Source organism: Saccopteryx bilineata, chromosome 1 (assembly GCF_036850765.1).
Source record: "Saccopteryx bilineata isolate mSacBil1 chromosome 1, mSacBil1_pri_phased_curated, whole genome shotgun sequence".
NCBI lineage: Eukaryota > Metazoa > Chordata > Mammalia > Chiroptera > Emballonuridae > Saccopteryx > Saccopteryx bilineata.
In genome coordinates, this window is record NC_089490.1 from 189,595,869 (window position 1) to 189,616,356 (window position 20,488).

The 20,488-nt window shown below is 37.6% G+C and overlaps 1 protein-coding gene across 15 annotated transcripts in view; it reads left to right on the forward strand.

Annotated features, from left to right (window-relative positions):
• INPP4B (inositol polyphosphate-4-phosphatase type II B) overlaps positions 1–20,488 on the forward strand; it is a 708,587-nt gene that overhangs the window by 655,967 nt on the left and 32,132 nt on the right. Inside the window, exon 25 of one of the 15 annotated variants that reach the window (XM_066232894.1) lies at positions 15,151–15,255. The exons of the other annotated variants lie outside the window; for them this stretch is intronic. Coding sequence (XP_066088991.1) covers positions 15,151–15,238 — 88 coding nt within the window. The 3' untranslated portion in view covers positions 15,239–15,255. Of the gene's footprint in view, positions 1–15,150; positions 15,256–20,488 lie in introns of those variants that run through there. 15 annotated transcript variants of the gene reach the window in all.

The window sequence follows — 20,488 nt, forward strand, 5'->3', positions numbered from 1 at the left end:
ATGTTATCAAGATCCCACCATTTTGCTGTAAATGTTCCGATGTCATCATTTCTTATAGCTGAGTAGTATTCCATAGTGTATATGTGCCACATCTTCTTTATCCAGTCATCTATTGATGGGCTTTTTGGTTGATTCCATGTCCTGGCCACTGTGAACAATGCTGCAATAAACATGGGGCTGCATGTGTCTTTACGTATCAATGTTTCTGAGTTTTGGGGATATATACCCAGTAGAGGGATTGCTGGGTCATAAGGTAGTTCTATTTTCAGTTTTTTGAGGAACCACCATACTTTCTTCCTTAATGGTTGTACTACTTTACATTCCCACCAACAGTGGATGAGGGTTCCTTTTTCTCCATAGCCTCTCCAACATTTGCTATTACCTGTCTTGCTAATAATAGCTAATCGAACAGGTGTGAGGTGGTATCTCATTGCCGTTTTGATTTGCATTTCTCTAATAGCTAAAGAAGATGAGCATCTTTTCATATATCTGTTGGCCATTTGTATTTCTTCCTGGGAGAAGTGTCTATTCATATCCTCTTCCCATTTTTTTATTGGATTGTTTGTTTGTTTGTTGTTGAGTTTTATGAGTTCTTTGTATATTTTGGATATTAGGCCCTTATCTGAGCTGTTGTTTGAAAATATCATTTCCCATTTAGTTGGCTTTCTGTTTATTTTGTTATCAGTTTCTCTTGCTGAGCAAAAACTTCTTAGTCTGATGTAGTCCCATTCATTAATTTTTGCCTTCACTTCTCTTGCCTGTGGAGTCATATTCATGATATGATCCTATACATGGAAAACCCCAAAGAATCCACAAAAAGACTACTAGAAACAATAAGCCAATACAGTAAGGTCGCAGGATACAAAATTAACATACAGAAGTCAATAGCCTTTCTATATGCCAACAATGAAACAATTGAGAACGAACTCAAAAGAATAATCCCCTTCACAATTGCAACAAAAAAAAATTAAATACTTAGGAATAAACATAACAAAGAATGTAAAGGACTTATATAATGAAAACTATAAACCATTGTTAAGGGAAATTGAAAAAGATATAATGAGATGGAAGAATATACCTTGTTCTTGGCTAGGAAGAATAAATATAATCAAGATGGCTATATTACCCAAAGCAATATACAAATTTAATGCAATTCCCATCAAACTTCCAATGACGTTTTTTAAAGAAATAGAGCAAAAAATCATCAGATTTATATGGAACTATAAAAAACCCCGAATAGCCAAAGCAATCCTAAAGAAAAAGAATGAAGCTGGGGGCATTACAATACCTGACTTCAAACTCTATTATAGGGCCATGACAATCAAAACAGCATGGTATTGGCAGAAAAATAGACACTCAGACCAATGGAACAGAATAGAAAGTCCAGAAATAAAACCACATATATATAGTCAAATAATTTTTGATAAAGGGGCCAAGAACACACAATGGAGAAAAGAAAGCCTCTTCAATAAATGGTGCTGGGAAAACTGGAAAGCCACATGCAAAAGAATGAAACTGGACTACAGTCTCTCCCCCTGTACAAAAATGAACTCAAAATGGATCAAAGATCTAAACATAAGACCTGAAACAATTAAGTACATAGAAGAAGACATAGGTACTCAACTCATGGACCTGGGTTTTAAAGAGCATTTTATGAATTTGACTCCAAAACAATGATTCTTAACCTTCATTGCCCATTTGAAACCCTGGAGGCTGAATGTGAATGACAGGAGTCTCACCCCAGACCAGACCCTGGAATGGAGCCAGGGAGGAACCACATGAGGAAAGGCTGCCTCACTTACCCAGACACTCTTCAGTAATTGTTTCGAATGGCTTTGTGGTCAGACTATAAACCTGGTCTGTGTGCCCTTTCCTTGAGCTTTGATGTGTCTGTGTATTATCAGATTCCCCTGTGATCATCTACAGCAGAAATTTTAAAACGATGACTACAGAATCAGCAGATTTTTTTTTTTAAACGAAAGGGGGAATTCACTGTCAGCACTCAGCTTTCAGGTACAGACTCTCCATCGAATACCATCTCATCCCAGTGCGTTTGCAGAAAACCTTTTGGGTAGGGATTTCAGACTTTTATTTGATTACTAAATGATTAGGATTGGCATTAAAGTACAAAATTGGACTGGAGTAGAGAATGTCATAGTTTATCAAAAAAAAAAAAAGAAAAGAAACCGTGTTGGGAAATTTAACTACCACTAAAAAAATAAAATAAACACGCCAGTGCACTCTTACGTCCCTTACAGACTGTCTGGCATTGTGTGTTTACATAGTGTAACATGGTGACACCCTATTACTTCATTGTCTGTCTGTAACTTTTAATTCCCTTATGCTGCCGTACTCTGCAATCTGTCATTCTCTAATGGCTACTTGAAATTAAGATAGCTGGTAGGTCATTAGTAAAATTAATCAGGGTACGTTTCAGCCTACAAACTATTTATCACCCTTAAGAGACACAGCTCTCATCATTCTAGTTTAGTAATTATTTACTTTGTGAAAGAGAGACTGAAAGGCCCATCAGCCCGAATGAGTTTTATTTTCTTCTTGAATGTCATGTGCTCAACGTGTTGTGCCTGAAGTTTTTATTTGGGGGAGCAAAATTTATGAAATGTCCTGCTTTGTAAATAAGTGGCCCTTAATCAATTGATATAGGTAAAGGTTTGTTTTTTATTTCTCATGACTCATTTCTCTGTTGGTATCACTTTTTTTTTTTTTTTTTTTGTATTTTTCTGAAGCTGGAAACGGGGAGAGACGACAGTCAGACAGACTCCCGCATGCGCCCCACCGGGATCCACCCGGCATACCCACCAGGGGTGATGCTCTGCCCACCAGGGGGCGATGCTCTGCTCCTCCGGGCGTCCCTCTGTTGCGACCAGAGCTACTCTAGCGCCTGGGGCAGAGGCCAAGGAGCCATCCCCAGCACCCAGGCCATCCTTGCTCCAATAGAGCCTTGGCTGCGGGAGGGGAAGAGAGAGACAGAGAGGAAGGAGGGGGTGGGGGTGGAGAAGCAAATGGGCGCTTCTCCTATGTGCCCTGGCCGGGAATCGAACCTAGGTCCCCCGCATGCCAGGCCGAAGCTCTACCGCTGAGCCAACCGGCCAGGGCTGTTGGTATCACTTTTGTGTTAAGTAGTTCATTTGCATTGAGATAGAAATTTCTATCTTTCCTTCATCTTGATTCCACTTTGCTTTTCTTTGCTTTGGTTATTAGTCAAAGAAGAACTGCTGTTTTTTCCTAGTATCCCCCTATTTCAAATATAAAAGTGAATAATAAACATTGTAGATATAGGTAATTGAAGCTTTCAGTTATTTCTTGACTATTTGAAAGGACGTGTTTGCATTAAACAGCATAAGTGGGAACAATTTTCCCATTATCACTAAGTGTTGGCTTTTCCCTTGAGAATTTCAGGAGTGTGTTTGCTGTATTACTTTGGTTCATATCTGTGAAATAACAGTAGTAAGTCCAAATGGAGGCACCGTCATTTTAGGATTGCTAATAATTACATGAAAACCAACCCGATTTAGGATGTTTCTGCTGCAGCTGACGTTAAGGTAAAAGATACTGCAGAGAATGCACTTCTGTAGAAATCATATTGGAGCAAGTAACTCTTAACAAGATATCCACCAACAGAGAACTGATCTTACTGGTGTGGTTATACTAACTGGCGCAAAACTTACAACTTCCTGAACAAAATGTATGTGCTAATTTTTGGCAATCTTCTTCATACATTTATGGGTGTCCTATTATTTTATTACCAAAAAAAGTAGTAGTTTTAAGGTCAATTTCTTCTCCCTAAGTTGTCTGGTATATAATGTTTGTTTTCTAAGAATTAGTAACTTCAGACCCTGTGTCAAGCATGTCATGCAGAGCAGCTGCCAACTTTATACACACCATTCCAAATAAGTCATTTCTTTCAATTCTTGAAATTATTCACTGAGGACCCAGACGTAGAAGTGTAGGAATATATGTTTTTCATTCAACTCAATGCAATCAAGTATAAATATAAAGGAAGCTAGTTAAAATAAACAGATTTAACTTCTGCCACAAATACAGGCTTTTAACATCAAGAAAACGTGGTTAAAAATCTATATTCTAACATTTATTGTCTGTGCAGCTTTGGACAAGTTACTTCATCTCCAGGCCTCAGTTTGTTCATCTGTAAATTGGGGATTACAATATCCTTCTGCTCTATACATGTTGTCAATTGAGATCACATATGTAAAGGCCCTATGGCCGGGAGATAGTAGGTACTCTGCTAACTAAATGTTCCTCTTGCTCCTCATGCCTTCCCCTTCTCTGTCTGCTCTGAGCTCTGCCCCTTGTTGCTCTGTAAGTACCTCCTCTAAGCCTCCTGAGAGTGAGGGATTTCTCTGGTCTTCAAGGTCTTGGAAGAAAACTCCCAGGATTAATAGTTGATTTCTAAAAGCCTTAAACCATTTCTCCATGATGATGGGAGAGAAGGTTTGGGATTCAAGGGTCAGCTAGCTGAGCCTGGAACAGGGGTTATCTGTGCTCCAAAGGTAACAGTGTCTGAACACTCAGGTAGGGAAATACATAGCAGCCGAAATCTTGAATGTCCACAGACGTTATCTGCAATTTGGAACATCCAGGAAATAGTGAGCCAGGATCCCACGCCAGGCAATGACATGGGCAAATATATCATTAGCGGAAATATGTCAGTGTCATATTCATAGTCAAAAGTAAATATATATTGAGTATCTACTAAGGCAGAGTACCAGGATAAACATGGGGAGAAATAACTTTGTGACAATAATAGCAGCTAAATGTCAATGAGTTCTTGCTATGCACTAAAATGACATTAAACATTCTGCATGAGGAAATTCTAAAACCCCACAGTGCTAGTACAAAATAGAGGAGGCTACATACATAGGAATCACTCTGGTCTGGGGTGGTCCTTGGGGATGTGGGATGGCAACTGAGAATGATATAAGTAAGTAGCAAGGAGGAGTTAGGAGTTCTTGACCAGGACTATCTAAGTGGTTATGGTCAAAATAGTGTTTATTAATTCATCACATTTGTTAAATGCTTTTTGTTTGCATTCATGGTATCAGAATGTGGGTCACATTCGACAACATATTCAGCTGATATCATGTTTTTGAGATCTATGTTCATACATAGAGTCTAGCTTTCTCATTTTGACAGCTACATAGTATTCCCTTATATATATAGAATATAATTTATCTATCAATATTTCCCTATTGAACTTTAGATTGTTTTTTATATTTCACTATTATAAGCAATAGTGTAACAGACATTCTCAGATGTATACCCATGAATACAAGTATGGGAGTTTCTTCAGTTCATAAACCTACACATAGAATGGGTGGTAGTTTATTTATATTTTCAATATTAGTAGATGCTACCAGATTGCTCTTCAAAATATTTTTACTAGTTTATACCTCACAAGCCATATACATGCATTCCCATTTTCAGCATGCTCCAATATTTGCACTATAAGAGTTTTTACCAATTTGATGTGTAAAACATGATATCTGGGTTAAATTTGTATTTTCCCAATGATAAGTGATATTTAACATATTTCTAAACATTGATTGGTCACCCAGGTTTTCCCTTCCAGCCTCTCATTTTTAACATTATATATTTTGGGAGTTAGCACATATAATTACAAGAAATAATTCCAGCTTTTATAAATCATTGGGTTGTTATGTTTAAATAAAATTTTAGAAAACAGGATTTCAGAGTGGTAGTTTTCTAAAAATATATTTTTTTAAAGTGGAAGCATGGCAGAATGGGATACAAGTTTCTCTTAAGTTTATATAGAGAAATGCTTGGTGGGTCCTGGATAGTTGGCTCAGTAGATAAAACGTCAGCCCAGCGTGCAGATGTCTCGAGTTCGATCCCCATACAGGGCACACAGGAGAAGCAACCATCTGCTCCTCTCCCTTTCCCTCTCCCCCTTCTCTCCCTCTTCTCCTCTTACAGTCAGTGGCTTGATTGGTCTGAGCATCGGCCGTGGGCGCTGATAGCTTGGTTGATTTGAGCATCAGCCCCAGATGGGGTTTGCTGGGTGGATACCAGTCGGGGTGCATGTGGGAGCCTGTCTTGGAGGAAAGGAAGGAAGGAAGGAAGGAAGGAAGGAAGGAAGGAAGGAAGGAAGGAAGGAAGGAAGGAAGGAAGGAAGGAAGGAGGGAGGGAGGGAGGGAGGGAGGGAGGGAGGAAGGGAGGGAAGGAAGGAGGGAGGGAGGGAGGGGAGAAAGAAAAGAGGAAAGAAAGAACGAAAGGAAGGAAGGAAGGAAGGAAGGGAGGGAGGGAGGGAAGAAGATGAAAGAAAGAAAGAAAGAAAGAAAGAAAGAAAGAAAGAAAGAAAGAAAGAAAGAAAGAAAGAAAGAAAGAAAATAAAAAAAAAAGAGATGGTGTTTTGACTGGAGCAGAGAGAGAGGGGGCAGAGCTCCATTTTAGACAAGAGAACGAAACTTCCTCCTGAGACACAAACAAAAACTTGTAGGCAATTAAGAAGATGATTGATGCTTTTGCAGTTGGAAAATACGGTGTAGCAGGCCATAGTCCTAGAAAGGACTTGTTTTCATTAGAGAAGCCTGAGATGCAGGCAGCCCAGGTTTGAATGACGTGTACAGAGCACTTATACCAGAAGCTAGAAAGTTTATTTATGTTCCTGGAAGGCTGAGACACAGGAATTAAGGCAAACCTGAACATTATACCATGTTCAAAGAGAATAGCAACTCAGAATTAAATACATGGATGTGGAACCAATATCAAGGTTCTATTTCAAGTCTCTTAGAGTTTACAAGTTAATTAGGACATTCAGATCCCATGTGTGAATGCTTCCCAAATCTCAGTTATTCATTTAACCACCTAACGATTGTTCACAAGTGTCACCTGGACAGTCATTTTTGTTAGCCACCACGAATTCACGCACTTGAGGTGTCTGTTATGTTTGTCCTAACACACATGAAAATAAATCCAAAACTATTCAAATCAATGTACTGTCAGTTACCGTTTTGGCCTTTATCAGAGGGCCTACTATCCTCTGGTAAACAATGTCAAATAAGGATTTCAACCCTCTTTTTAACCTAGATTTTAGTTACTGTGCTCCCATCTGAGAGAACAAACTAGTCTCCACAGGACATGCCTTCATGAAGACTGGCCGAGGAGGCAATCGTTGTTTTGGAAAAGCAGCACAAATATTGCAAACTTTTCTCCTGGTTGGAAGATCACAGATGACAGAAAAGTTCAAATGTCCAGCCTCAGACATTTGTGCCTGAAGGACAATGGTCTCAAGTCCTATGGAAGAAATGTTATGCACATTTACACACCATTCCCTCCCATTCATTGAGCCTCTCAGAATTCACGTCAGTGTGAGAGTCATCATTACAGAGATCGAGAGTTTCATTTTGAAAGCATATCATTTGCAAAATTAGTAGTTTATTAGTAGCAACAAATCATTGTTCAAGTATCACCGCATTGTTTGGGGGCAATCACTGCTTTGAATCCTCTAACATCTTACAATGCAACTCAGTGGAGAGCAGGGTGAGTACAGTGTGATGGTCAAGAGCGAGGACGTTGGAGGTAGACCATCTGATTCTCCATTTCTTAGCAGTGGGAAGGAAATTCTCAGAGCCCCTGTAAAGTGAAAAATATATGAAAGGAAATTGGTAACAGACCACAGTGGTCAGCAAACTCATTAGTCAACAGAGCCAAATATCAACAGTACAATGATTGAAATTTCTTTTGAGAGCCACATTTTTTAAACTTAAACTATATAGGTAGGTACATTCCTTATTGAGGTAGCACCTGCACATGGTATTTTGTGAAAGAGCCACATGTGGCTCACGAGCCGCAGTTTGCTGACCACTGTTATAGTATGATAAACTGTGATAGTTACTTGATAGAGTAATGGTCCTGGTGGTCATTTGACCAACGCCACATCCTCCTCTCAGAGAGTTGTGGTGAGGATTAAATTCCATAATGATCATGGAAGCCCTTAACTTGTTACTTAGTAAGGACCAGCAAATATTAAAGGCTGCTGCGGTTGCTATTGAGGCTGTTATGGTGGCATCTGTCATCATTATTACGATTATTGCTGCCACCTTCTTTGTCATGATGACTTCTCATTGAATGGTCTAGACTAAGCTGTGCATTGCTGTGATATCTTCAAACTCTGTTGACGAAAGCATAAGGAACAGCCCTTTCTATCCTCCAGATCGTCTTTGCTCTAGTTCTCAAAGAGTGTTCTGCAGGCCAGCAGTTTTAGCATCACTGAGGAAATCCCTAGAAATGTAGATTCCCGGGCCTCCCCTCAGACCAACTGGATTAGAAACTCCAGAAGTGGGGCCAGCAAGCAGTGCTTTGATGAGCTCTCCAGATGAGGGTGATGCACATTTTAACAGTTTTATTGGGATATAATGTACTTACACATACACATACCATGCCATACAATTCAATAATTTTTAGTATATTCGCAGAGTGGTGCAAATATCAACACAATCCAACATTAGAACCCATTCTAAAAGTACCTGAAAATAAACCCTGTATCTATTAGCTGTCTCTCTCCAACCTCCACCCCTCACCAGAGGCCACCACTTACTTTTGCCAATTCTGGACATTTTGTGTGTAATCAGAATCTTACACCGTGAATGACTCCTTTCACTTAGCATATTTTCAAGGTTCATCTGTGTTGTCAGACAATTATCTTGTGAACTTCCTTCTTTGTGACGATTCTTTGCATTTGTTTCTAGAGCATTTACATTAGCTTGCTTATAATTCTTCAGAACAATGCCAGTGCACACATGCATAAATGGCAGGGGCAGGGGGAGCTGGGTGTGATTGCGTGTGTGTGTGTGTGTGTGTGTGCACGCACACGCACACGCGTGTGTGTTTTAATGGTGTAGTTTCCCTTTTGTAGAGACTATTTTAAAGCTTAAGGCCAATATAGGGAACCATCCACTTCAAATCTATAGCATTCTTTAATGGGCTTTGAAAAAAATATATGCATAATAGCCTCCTTTCTAGTTCTGCTTTATAACATAACCCTTGCATTTACTGTTTCTTGTTTTTCATTCTTGATATTGTATTGAATTAGGTATCCATTTAAATTGCCTTACATTCTTTTTTTTTAAAAGAAGGCAGGATTTGAATACTGAAAATGCAATTACAGAAAGCACCCCTCTATCCTAAGCTCAAGACCCTCCCTGAATAGCTCTTCACATTCATTGAACCAAGCTAGATCATACTGGTTTATCATCTTTACAGAAATCAAACAAATATATATTCTAGTCTCCTAACATCTTAGTTTATGTTTTACACTTTCTAATGATGCCCATCTTCTCAACTATTTGAGAAAATAATGGTATATTTTTCTATGCTTCGGCGTTTGCAAATCACTTTGACCGATCTTTTGTTCTAGAAAATAGAAATACAATGGATATCATCTTTTGTTCAGTTTCTGTTTCATAATTTAATTTCATAACATAAATTCAAAGATAGAATTTGTATAACACAGATAGTTTTATTTGATTTTTGTGATAGAGATTTTTTTTTTCCTTTTGGAAAGACCAGAACAAAAGTGAGAAAAAGATATATTAGAGCTGTCAAGAGATATCATTTTTGCCAGAAAAGGAGGGTGGGATATGCCTTCCTCTTCACACGGCTGAACTGCTTTTACAGCAGCTGCTCTTGAAAGAGATGCATTTATTGAAAACTCCTACCACCTCTAGTCACTATAAAGAATAATTTTCCCTATAAGACAGAAACCCACCGCATATATGCAAGGTGTGTATGATTAAAAATTTTATGGTCATAAGGTCAAAAGGCAACCGAGGCAGCTGTGAAGACCCATCATGGGTTGGCAGCCTGTGGGAAGCCCAGACTCCAACAAGCTTTGCTGGGTTTATTTTCTTATCCTTTGTGGCTTGACTATACACATGTACTGTACATTTTAATAATTTTTAAGTTGTTAATGAATTGTGTAGCTCCTGAACAGACTATAGATACTGTATATGATTGGAAATTGATTCTCAATCATGGAGCTTAGTCTGGAAGTTAAATGTTTCTATTTTTAGAAAAATAATATAATTTGATATTTAAGTTGTCAGTTATAACCTTTCCAAAATGCAGTCCTTAAAGTTTTTTGATAAATCAAAATTTTTTATTACCAAGTTATGATTTCAGACCATAATGGAAAGTGGAAACTATACTCCATTTCTACTTGTGATAAGGTAAAAGAAAGTCATGTTTCTTCACAGTCTGATTTATAGAGTTTTATATTGAATGTGTGTCTGTTAATTTTCCACCTTTGCCCACATTTTCTGATAAACAAAAGTAGGATACACTACTAATCTTGGTATGAATTCTAGGATGTAAAGAATATTTGGTATGTCAAGAGTTCTGGGATACTGAAAAATTAGTAATGAAAATAAATTTGTATGTATGTATTTTTAAATTTTTAGGCTTGATGTGAAAGTTAATAACTATCTTCTGATAGTCTTACCTCCATCTAAATATTAAAATGGTATCTGGACATTTATGCCAATGTTGAATTCCACTAATTTCCTCCTGGAGATTGATTAGTAATAAAAGCAAAATTTTTACCTAATTTCATTACTCTCAATAAAAAAGAACAAAACTAAAAGAATCCTGAAAGAAGCTGGACCTATGTGTGAGGAGGGTAGGAGAGAAAAAGCAGCTTTCGGATCAATATGGGTTTAACGAGGTAAAGGCATGTGCCATCTTCCATCTCTACTATCATGGTGCCCTGGCCAGGGCAGATGGTGAGAGTCTTCCTGGAATACGGGCTCTCTCTCCCCAACACAGACACAGCTTCTGCGTGCACAGTCATGCAGACTGAATATTTTCCCCAGCAGATAAAAGAGAAAGTTGCTATAAGTAAGGTAGTCTGCAGTCCCCATAGATGTTGATTTCTCCGCTAGGGAAAATGCTTCCCAATCCAATGTTCTTGCCATACCCCTGCAAAAAAATAAAAGAAAATAAAACAACTGTCGAAGCAGAGTTCTTAGTCACGTATAAAAGAAACCTTTTGCATCATTCCCATTTTGTGGCCTAATACTTCCTTTGGTATGAGGGCACCCAAAGGCAAAACATAATATCTCAACCTAAGACAAAAATTTTATCAAAGAATCCGAACAAATGTAGGTAATATTGTTTTTCTCTTTTCTGTCGGGATATATACCTGAGGTTTATAAATATGTTTTCCTGTTGGAGGGGACACTGGATACTTCTTGTCCAGGACCTGACCAGCGTCTTCCATTAATGAAGACATGCCTAATAAAGGAATTCTGTCTAAATCTAGATATTGCTCTTAAGTTTATAATAGTCCTTCAGTTAGTTTTCGTGGAAGGGTTTTCACTGAAGATTCTGAGCCTTGAATCTCACGTGATTGTCGCAAAGAGCTGACGTGCTGAGACCCTCACACATTCTCTTCTGGAATCTGAGATAATTGCGCTGTGAGCAGATACTCTTCTCTGAGCTGCAGGGAGATTTATGCAGAATTACTGGAGCAAGGTTAGATCTCAGTGTTGGAAGAAATCATCTCAAGCCACTTTTTTTTTTTTTTTGACAAAATGACTTAGACAACTTGACAAAATATCTGATCCAAATAAAGAAACTAAAATTGAAAAGTGAATTGTGATGAACCTTTTTAACATTACTTTTTTGACTTATTTTGGAGGCCAGAGTTATAGATACTAAACAAACAAACACATATATATATTTATATATTTAAAATTCTATATAAATACATATTTATAATTATATATGTTTGTTTTATATATAATTATATGTTTATCTATATATAAAATTAGATATATATGTGTATAATTTTAATATTTGTTTTGCTTAGATCTAATTTGATCTTGTTTGTGAATTTTACTTTCATTCAGGTAACTCAATCGTTAGGACTTGTAAAAGAGACGCTTATTCTTTTTTAAAGTTTTTGTGTTTTGTTTTTTTTTGTATTTTTCTGAAGCTGAAAACGGGGAGGCCATCAGACAGACTCCCGCATGTGCCCGACCGGGATCCACCTGGCATGCCCACCAGGGGGCGATGCTCTGCCCATCTTGGGGCATCGCTTTGCCACAATCAGAGCCATTCTAGCGCCTGAGGCAGAGGCCACAGAGCCATCCTCAGCGCCCGGGCCAACTTTGCTCCAATGGAGCCTTGGCTGCGGGAGGGGAAGAGAGAGACAGAGAGGAAGGAGAGGGGGAGGGGTGGAAAAGCAGATGGGCGCTTCTCCTGTGTGCCCTGGCCGGGAATCGAACCCAGGACTCCTGCACACCAGGCCGACGCTCTACCACTGAGCCAACCGGCCAGGGCCGAGATGCTTATTCTTAAACGACTCTTTCAGCCATTAAGTTTAACATTAAGAAAGAATATTTCAACTTTGTGTTATCTCATTAAAATGAGACTATCTGCAGAAAGAATAACTGTATATTGACATATCAACTTCCCCAAATATGGCAGACTACTGACTTTGTTCCTTATTGTCTATGGCTTGGGTAAGGACTACAGTTTTTGGGACAGAGTAAAATGCTGTTTTTCAAGGCCGGGTTGTTATTCTCTTGTAAGTCAATTTTCAAGCCACTTCTACTTCTCTGCAATTGTGACTTTTCATATTAATGTTATTTTAAAGCTACAGGACTTGGAGAAGATCTTAAGAGATTATCTAGTGATTCTGCCAACCAAGGCAAGGATTCTTTATACAATATCCCTGACAGATTGTCAGGTAACCTTTCCTTGCACGTGTCCAATAGCAGGGAGCTTGTGTATCAACCCATTCCATGATTGGACAGCTATACATTTCATTATACTTACCTTTGTGTTAAGCTGAAATCTGTCACCTTGCAACTCCCAGTCATTAATGCACTCATGGGTCTGGATCAACAAGTCAGCATCTCTGTCCTTATGTCGGCCTGCCAGTGTTTGAAGGTGGTGGCTGTGCTCTGCTTAATTGCTTTCATCCCTTTTAGATGTGAAAATAGATACAACTCCTGCTCTTGAGAAAGATCATTCCACCACATCTCACCACTTTCTTTGTTTTTAATGCCCTTTGTATATAATTACAAGCAAAACTGGACGCCATGCTCTAAACTAAATGTAATAGGCAGAACACAAAGTAAAGTCAGACAAAGGTCTGCGTGTCCCTCTCTCCCTCCCTTCCATTACATAATGTTTACCATGTGCCAGGTACTTCTCTAAGCACTTTACAAATTTATCTCCCGCAAACCTTATTTTGATGCAAAGGATTAATTCTTTAAGTGAGGAAGCAGCCACAGAGGGATTATGTGGCTTGCTCAGGACCTCAGAGCGAGGGAGTGGTGTGAGACCCTCTGACTCCCAATCCGTGCTTCTAAGAGCCTCAGCTGCCTCTCTTGATCTCTGTTTCTCTCTTTGTGAGCCATAAATTACATGATTTTTATAAAAACGACTTTGTCTTACTGCATAGCAAAATGAAATCTGTAGTTCCTTTTTGTATATACTGCTGTCTAGCAAGGTTTATCCTGGGCTCTACTGGGGTAATTAACATTTTGCAATGAAATAGAAATGTGTATATTTTATTTTGTCAACCTTACCCCTGAGATAAGTATGGTGGCCTAAATAAATGTGATGGACACATTATATATTTTCTGTGCTTTAAGAAACGGGGCTGAGTTTTATGATAGAACATACTTCTAATGATATCCAGTTGACTGGTAATTTAAGGGCTCTTCAACCAAACATGCATATAAATAAGTAAAGAAGTGAATATTTAAAAGAAATGTTTTATGAGGCAGTTTTTTTGGGTCTGATGAAATACCTATATTGATAAATCATAGAAAGTATAAAGCCAGCAATTAGTCATGTGTTCATAGCATGTAGCTGCTTCGAAACCAATCTGTGGTTGATTCTTAGGCTGAACCAGACCCCAAAGTCTTGACCATGTTTGAAAATTGGTGAAACAGACAATTTGGATTGGTTCAGGTTTGCTCCAGTTCCCCACTGAACCATTGGTAAGAGCAAACAGGAAATCAGTGAAGAGTCGTAGTTACCTGGGACCTGCCTTTTCCTCATGAAGACCCACCCTGTGAGGTGGGATATCAGAGTTCTGAGCTAGCTCTTAATTTATGCCATTGGGGTGGGACTGAAGCCATGTCTCCCTCATGGGTCTACTTACCACCACAAAAGACAATTTACAATTTGATGTTGACCTACCTCTGTGCTCTTCCTGCAACATAGGGTCTACGTAGGCTGATTTTTGGTTAATCACAACCCTAGTAAATGTTTCTACAAAAACAACCTCATTTATTCTGGGTTGTTCATTCAGTATGGCGAAAGCCATTCTCCATAAGAAGTAGATGGCTCTGAATACTCTCTTATGTCAAAGAAATCAGCAATTTTTGAGTGTATATTATTTACCAAGAACCATGCCTCTTACTGAAGATACATACATGAATATGATGTGTTCCTCTCCTCAAAAAGCTCCCAACCTATCAGGAGAGAATCACACACAAATTAATAGTGATGAATTAAATTTTTATAATATTATACATAAAGAGATTTTAGAAACTTAGATATGAGTACAGTTAACTTGTCAGGTAGTGGAGTGAGTGTGTGGCACTGTCCGGGCTACAGAGAGAAGGTGACCTTTCACTTGGAATTATTATAAGACAGGTACATTCAAAAAGGACATATGGTATTCCACCCACAAGAGACTTTGATGCTTTTTAATTTTTCAAAAAAGCAATTGATTACTCTAGAAACTTAAGTATGGTTTGTTAGAGGCCTAAGGTTGAGGCATATTGACAATAATTATTAAAAGCAGACTATTTTATGAAGTTATGATGTATGAGAAAGCAATGATGTTATGAAAAACTAGAAAGTGGCTTTTGTGAGTATCCAGGTTTAGGAATCCTTATCCTTGCACAAAAGCATTGGTTTCTGAGGTAATTTCTAACCTGCCTGCAGTTTCCCCCTTTACAGCTGGCTCCATTAGAGAGAAACAGGTGAGACAGCCTATCAGGGAGATATGTATGATACAAACAAAAACCCGATCTAGCCCATTCACTTAGGTTTAGTTGACCTCCTCTCAACACGTGTAAACACAATTACCACTCAACCAAATTAACCTCCATCCTTTCTTTCAAGGATGAGCGAGAACTGTGTTGAAGCCAGATACCTTACAACAGATCATCAGACGCTGATTTTGTCCAAGAACCCTCGCCATTTGTTTTAATACGGGAGTAAAACTTTTTAGTTATACTCAAAATATGTCTTCTGTCAAATAGATTTTCATTTTAGTTTTTCTATTTGGTTTTCTAAAATCTCACACCCTTGTTTTTGAGTATCTAATTCATAATTGTTAGGTAAGAGGGTATATGAATTCTGTCTGCCATGCTTTAAATATAAAATTAAACTGGAGAGTGTCTAGCTTCTTGTACAAGTATGTGCTGGTGGCCTGACCTGTGGTGGCGCAGTGGATAAAGCGTCGACCTGGAAATGCTGAGGTCGCCGGTTCAAAACCCTGGGCTTGCCTGGTCAAGGCACATATGGGAGTTGATGCTTCCAGCTCCTCCCCCTTCTCTCTCTCTGTCTTTTCTCTCTCTCTCTCTCTGTCTCTCCCTCTCCTCTCTAAAATGAATAAATAAATAAAAAATAAATTTAAAAAAATTTTTAAAAAGTGTGTGCTGGTGGATTGGAGAACAGATTGGACCTTAAATAGCTTCCTCAATGATGCTCTAAGAAAAAGAACAAAAATCACGATCTGAAAAAGTGATAGCTCAGTGATGGAGTGATGTTTATTTCAAAAACCATTTGTGAAAATGAAGGATTGTTTTTATTTGAGTGACTCCATAAAATCAGAATTAATCCTCATTTTCAAAGTCTTTTTAATAATACAAACTAATTAAAATCTCAAATAAATATATAAATATTACTCCAATTCTCTGTATTTTGCTAATGAGCTTCTGTATTTACTAAGACTAAAGCATAATCAATTTCAATCAAATACGTTTATTTATTAACTAGCTTGAACATGGCCCCAGTGCAGTGTACTTATCAGAGAGAGCAATGCTTGGCTCTAGGGGAACCTTGGCTGGAGTGGTACTTTTAGATACAATTCGTGAGTAGAAGGCACATTAGGTAGGGAAAATATATCCCTTGCCCTAAATAACTTCAGTCTAGTTAGAAACAAGACATACACAAATAGAAATGTGGGGCTGAATGTGGCAAATGCCATCTGGGTGGAACCAGAAAGAACCCTAAGTGCTCTCAGGAAGGTGAGATCCTCTTGTGTACACTTTGGAGCATTTGAGTTAGAATCATTTGAATAATGGACTAATCAGTCCAGACAGATTATATCTGTCTATATTTTAGTTTTAGTCTATCTTAGGCAAAGTGGATTCTTGAAATGTTTACTAAGAAGCAAAAAGAACACTGCACAAAAAGAGAATGGATTTGCAGAAAGTTTTAGAGCATAAGAAATCAAATTTTGATATAATTTTAAGCATCAGTAGCTCAAGGAAATGGAGTATTACCAATTTTATATGCCTCAGTCCTTTGCCTCCATGTATGTAAGAATTTCCATAATCTTTATGCCCAAGCAGATTTATTTCTGGTAGTCTAAGAGTCTTTACTGATGTTCATGTCAGTACTGACTGACTTCTTAATTTTAAAATTAAAGTTCAACACTGGGAGTATATGTGTCAAAGTGTCTTCTACATATGGAAGAGCTTCTGAGACTTTACTTTTTTGGATTGTAAGTGGAAATAGATAAATTCAGCTACTTGCTTGAATGAAGCTTTGTTTTAGTTCTCGCCTTTAATGATTAACCAACACTGGGGAGGAGGAAAAATACAATTGTACAAATGGAAGCCAGTGAAGATTTTAATTATAGAATTATGTTTCTATAACTTTAGAATGAGATAAACTGATAAAAATAATGCGAACAGAAAAAGCTTATGATTGATTTTTAACATCCTCAAATCAAAACAGAATATTTTTATCTTTATAAACATCACTATGAAATGTGCTGTATTTCCTAACCGTAAGATTGTTATGTATTCATAGGTCCCCATCTGTAATCAGTAATTTCCATGGAGCTTATCATTTTGGAATACTGGCATCTGACATAACAGAGGGTAATAAAATTTAGAAGAAAAAATTGCCTCCTTTTAGCATTCTTTACCTTTTGATCATTTGTGTAATTGACAGGTTAGATAGGTGTGCTAAATTTCTCCAGTGAGAAGCTCCAGGGTTTCCATGTAACTATGACAAGACAGCTGGCGCATTAGAGTTGCAAAATTCAGGTTGAAGTTGACGTGTCTCCTTAATTTCTTCTTGTCACTAGCATTGTTTAGATTTCTGGAGGCGACTAGAGGGCAGTAGACTTCCAACTTAATCAGTGTATCCTATTATAACCACGAGTATAAAATATTAATGTTACCAACCCTTTGCAGATTTAGATTTGCCAATTTAACACTTGAGGCCGTCCATTTCCCTATAAAACATTTGTGTGTCTTTAGGCTAAATTGCTTCTGCTTATCTTTGGAATTTTGTTACCGACTAAAACATCCAATAGTACCTTCTTTCTGGGCAGAGAACTTGGGTTGTCCTAGGAATCAAATGTCCTTCTTGCTAACTTTTTTCATCTTCTTCTTATTTCTGTAGTAGAATTAAATCTTTACAAGTACCTTATCATCTCTTTCCCAAACCATTGCATCTAATTTATTCATAAAAGTCTCTTCCAAAAATTAATATTTTGAAACAGAGAGAAACCATTTAACATTTATCATCTTGAATTTTTTTTTTTAATAATTTTATTTTTTTAATGGGGTGACATCAATAAATCAGGATACATATATTCAAAGATAACAAGTCCAGGTTATCTTGTCGTTCAATTATGTTGCATACCCACCACCCAAAGTCAGATTGTCCTCTGTCACCTTCTATCTTGTTTTCTTTGTGCCCCTCCCCACCCCCTATCCCTCTCCCATTCCCCCCTTCCCCCCGTAACCACCACACTCTTATCAATGTCTCTTAGTTTCACTATTATGTCCCACCTACGTATGGAATAATACAGTTCCTGTTTTTTTCTGATTTACTTATTTCGCTTCGTATCATGTTATCAAGATCCCACCATTTTGCTGTAAATGTTCCGATGTCATCATTTCTTATAGCTGAGTAGTATTCCATAGAGTATATGTGCCACATCTTCTTTATCCAGTCATCTATTGATGGGCTTTTTGGTTGATTCCATGTCCTGGCCACTGTGAACAATGCTGCAATAAACATGGGGCTGCATGTGTCTTTACGTATCAATGTTTCTGAGTTTTGGGGATATATACCCAGTAGAGGGATTGCTGGGTCATAAGGTAGTTCTATTTTCAGTTTTTTGAGGAACCACCATACTTCCTTCCATAATGGTTGTACTACTTTACATTCCCACCAACAGTGTATGAGGGTTCCTTTTTCTCCACAGCCTCTCCAACATTTGCTATTACCTGACTTGCTAATAACAGCTAATCGAACAGGTGTGAGGTGGTATCTCATTGCCGTTTTGATTTGCATTTCTCTAATAGCTAAAGAAGATGAGCATCTTTTCATATATCTGTTGGCCATTTGTATTTCTTCCTGGGAGAAGTGTCTATTCATATCCTCTTCCCATTTTTTTATTGGATTGTTTGTTGTTCGTTGTTGAGTTTTATGAGTTCTTTGTATATTTTGGATATTAGGCCCTTATCTGAGCTGTTGTTTGAAAATATCATTTCCCATTTAGTTGGCTTTCTGTTTATTTTGTTATCAGTTTCTCTTGCTGAGCAAAAACTTCTTAGTCTGATGTAGTCCCATTCATTAATTTTTGCCTTCACTTCTCTTGCCATTGGAGTCAAATTCATAAAATGCTCTTTAAAACCTAGGTCCATGAGTTGAGTACCTATGTCTTCTTCTATGTACTTAATTGTTTCAGGTCTTTTGTTTAGATCTTTGATCCATTTTGAGTTCATTTTTGTACAGGGGGAGAGACTGTAGTCCAGTTTCATTCTTTTGCATGTGGCTTTCCCGTTTTCCCAGCACCATTTATTGAAGAGGCTTTCTTTTCTCCATTGTGTGTTGTTGGCCCCTTTATCAAAAATTATTTGACTATATATATGTGGTTTTATTTCTGGACTTTCTATTCTGTTCCATTGGTCTGAGTGTCTATTTTTCTGCCAATACCATGCTGTTTTGATTGTCGTGGCCCTATAATAGAGTTTGAAGTCAGGTATTGTAATGCCCCCAGCTTCATTCTTTTTCTTTAGGATTGCTTTGGCTATTCGGGGTTTTTTATAGTTCCATATAAATCTGATGATTTTTTGCTCTATTTCTTTAAAAAATGTCATTGGAAGTTTGATGGGAATTGCATTAAATTTGTATATTGCTTTGGGTAATATAGCCATCTTGATTATATTTATTCTTCTTAGCCAAGAACAAGGTATATTCTTCCATCTCATTATATCTTTTTCTATTTCCCTTAACAATGGTTTATAGTTTTCATTATATAAGTCCTTTACATTCTTTGTTATGTTTATTCCTAAGTATTTTATTTTTTTTGTTGCAATCGTGAAGGGGATTATTCTTTTGAGTTCCTTCTCAGTTGTTTCATTGTTGGCATATAGAAAGGCTATTGACTTCTGTATGTTAATTTTGTATCCTGCGACCTTACTGTATTGGCTTATTGTTTCTAGTAGTCTTTTTGTGGATTCTTTGGGGTTTTCGATGTATAGGATCATATCATCTGCAAAAAGTGATCCCTTTACTTCTTCTTTTCCGATATGGATGCCTTTTATTTCTTTGTCTTGTCTGATTGCTCTGGCTAGAACCTCTAGTACCACATTAAATAAGAGTGGAGAGAGTGGACAACCCTGTCTTGTTCCTGATTTAAGGGGGAAAGCCTTCAGTTTAGTGCCATTTAATATGATGTTAGCTGATGGTTTATCATATATGGCCTTTATTATGTTGAGATATTTTCCTTCTATATCCATTTTGTTGAGAGTCTTAAACATAAAATTGTGTTGTATTTTATCGAAAGCCTTTTCTGTGTCTATTGATAAGATCATGTGGTTTTTGTTCTTTGTTTTGTTGATATGGTGTATTACGTTAACCGTTTTACGTATGTTGAACCATCCTTGAGATTCTGGGATGAATCCCACTTGATCATGATATATTATTTTTTTAATATGTTGTTGTATTTGATTTGCTAGTATTTTGTTTAGTATTTTAGCATCTGTATTCATTAGAGATATTGGTCTGTAGTTTTCTTTTTTTGTGCCATCCTTGCCTGGTTTTGGTATGAGGGTTATGTTGGCCTCATAAAATGTGTTTGGAAGTATTGCTTCTTCTTCAGTTTTTTGGAAGACTTTGAGTAGAATAGGAACCAAGTCTTCTTTGAATGTTTGATAAAATTCGCTGGTATAGCCGTCAGGGCCTGGACTTTTATTTTTGGGGAGGT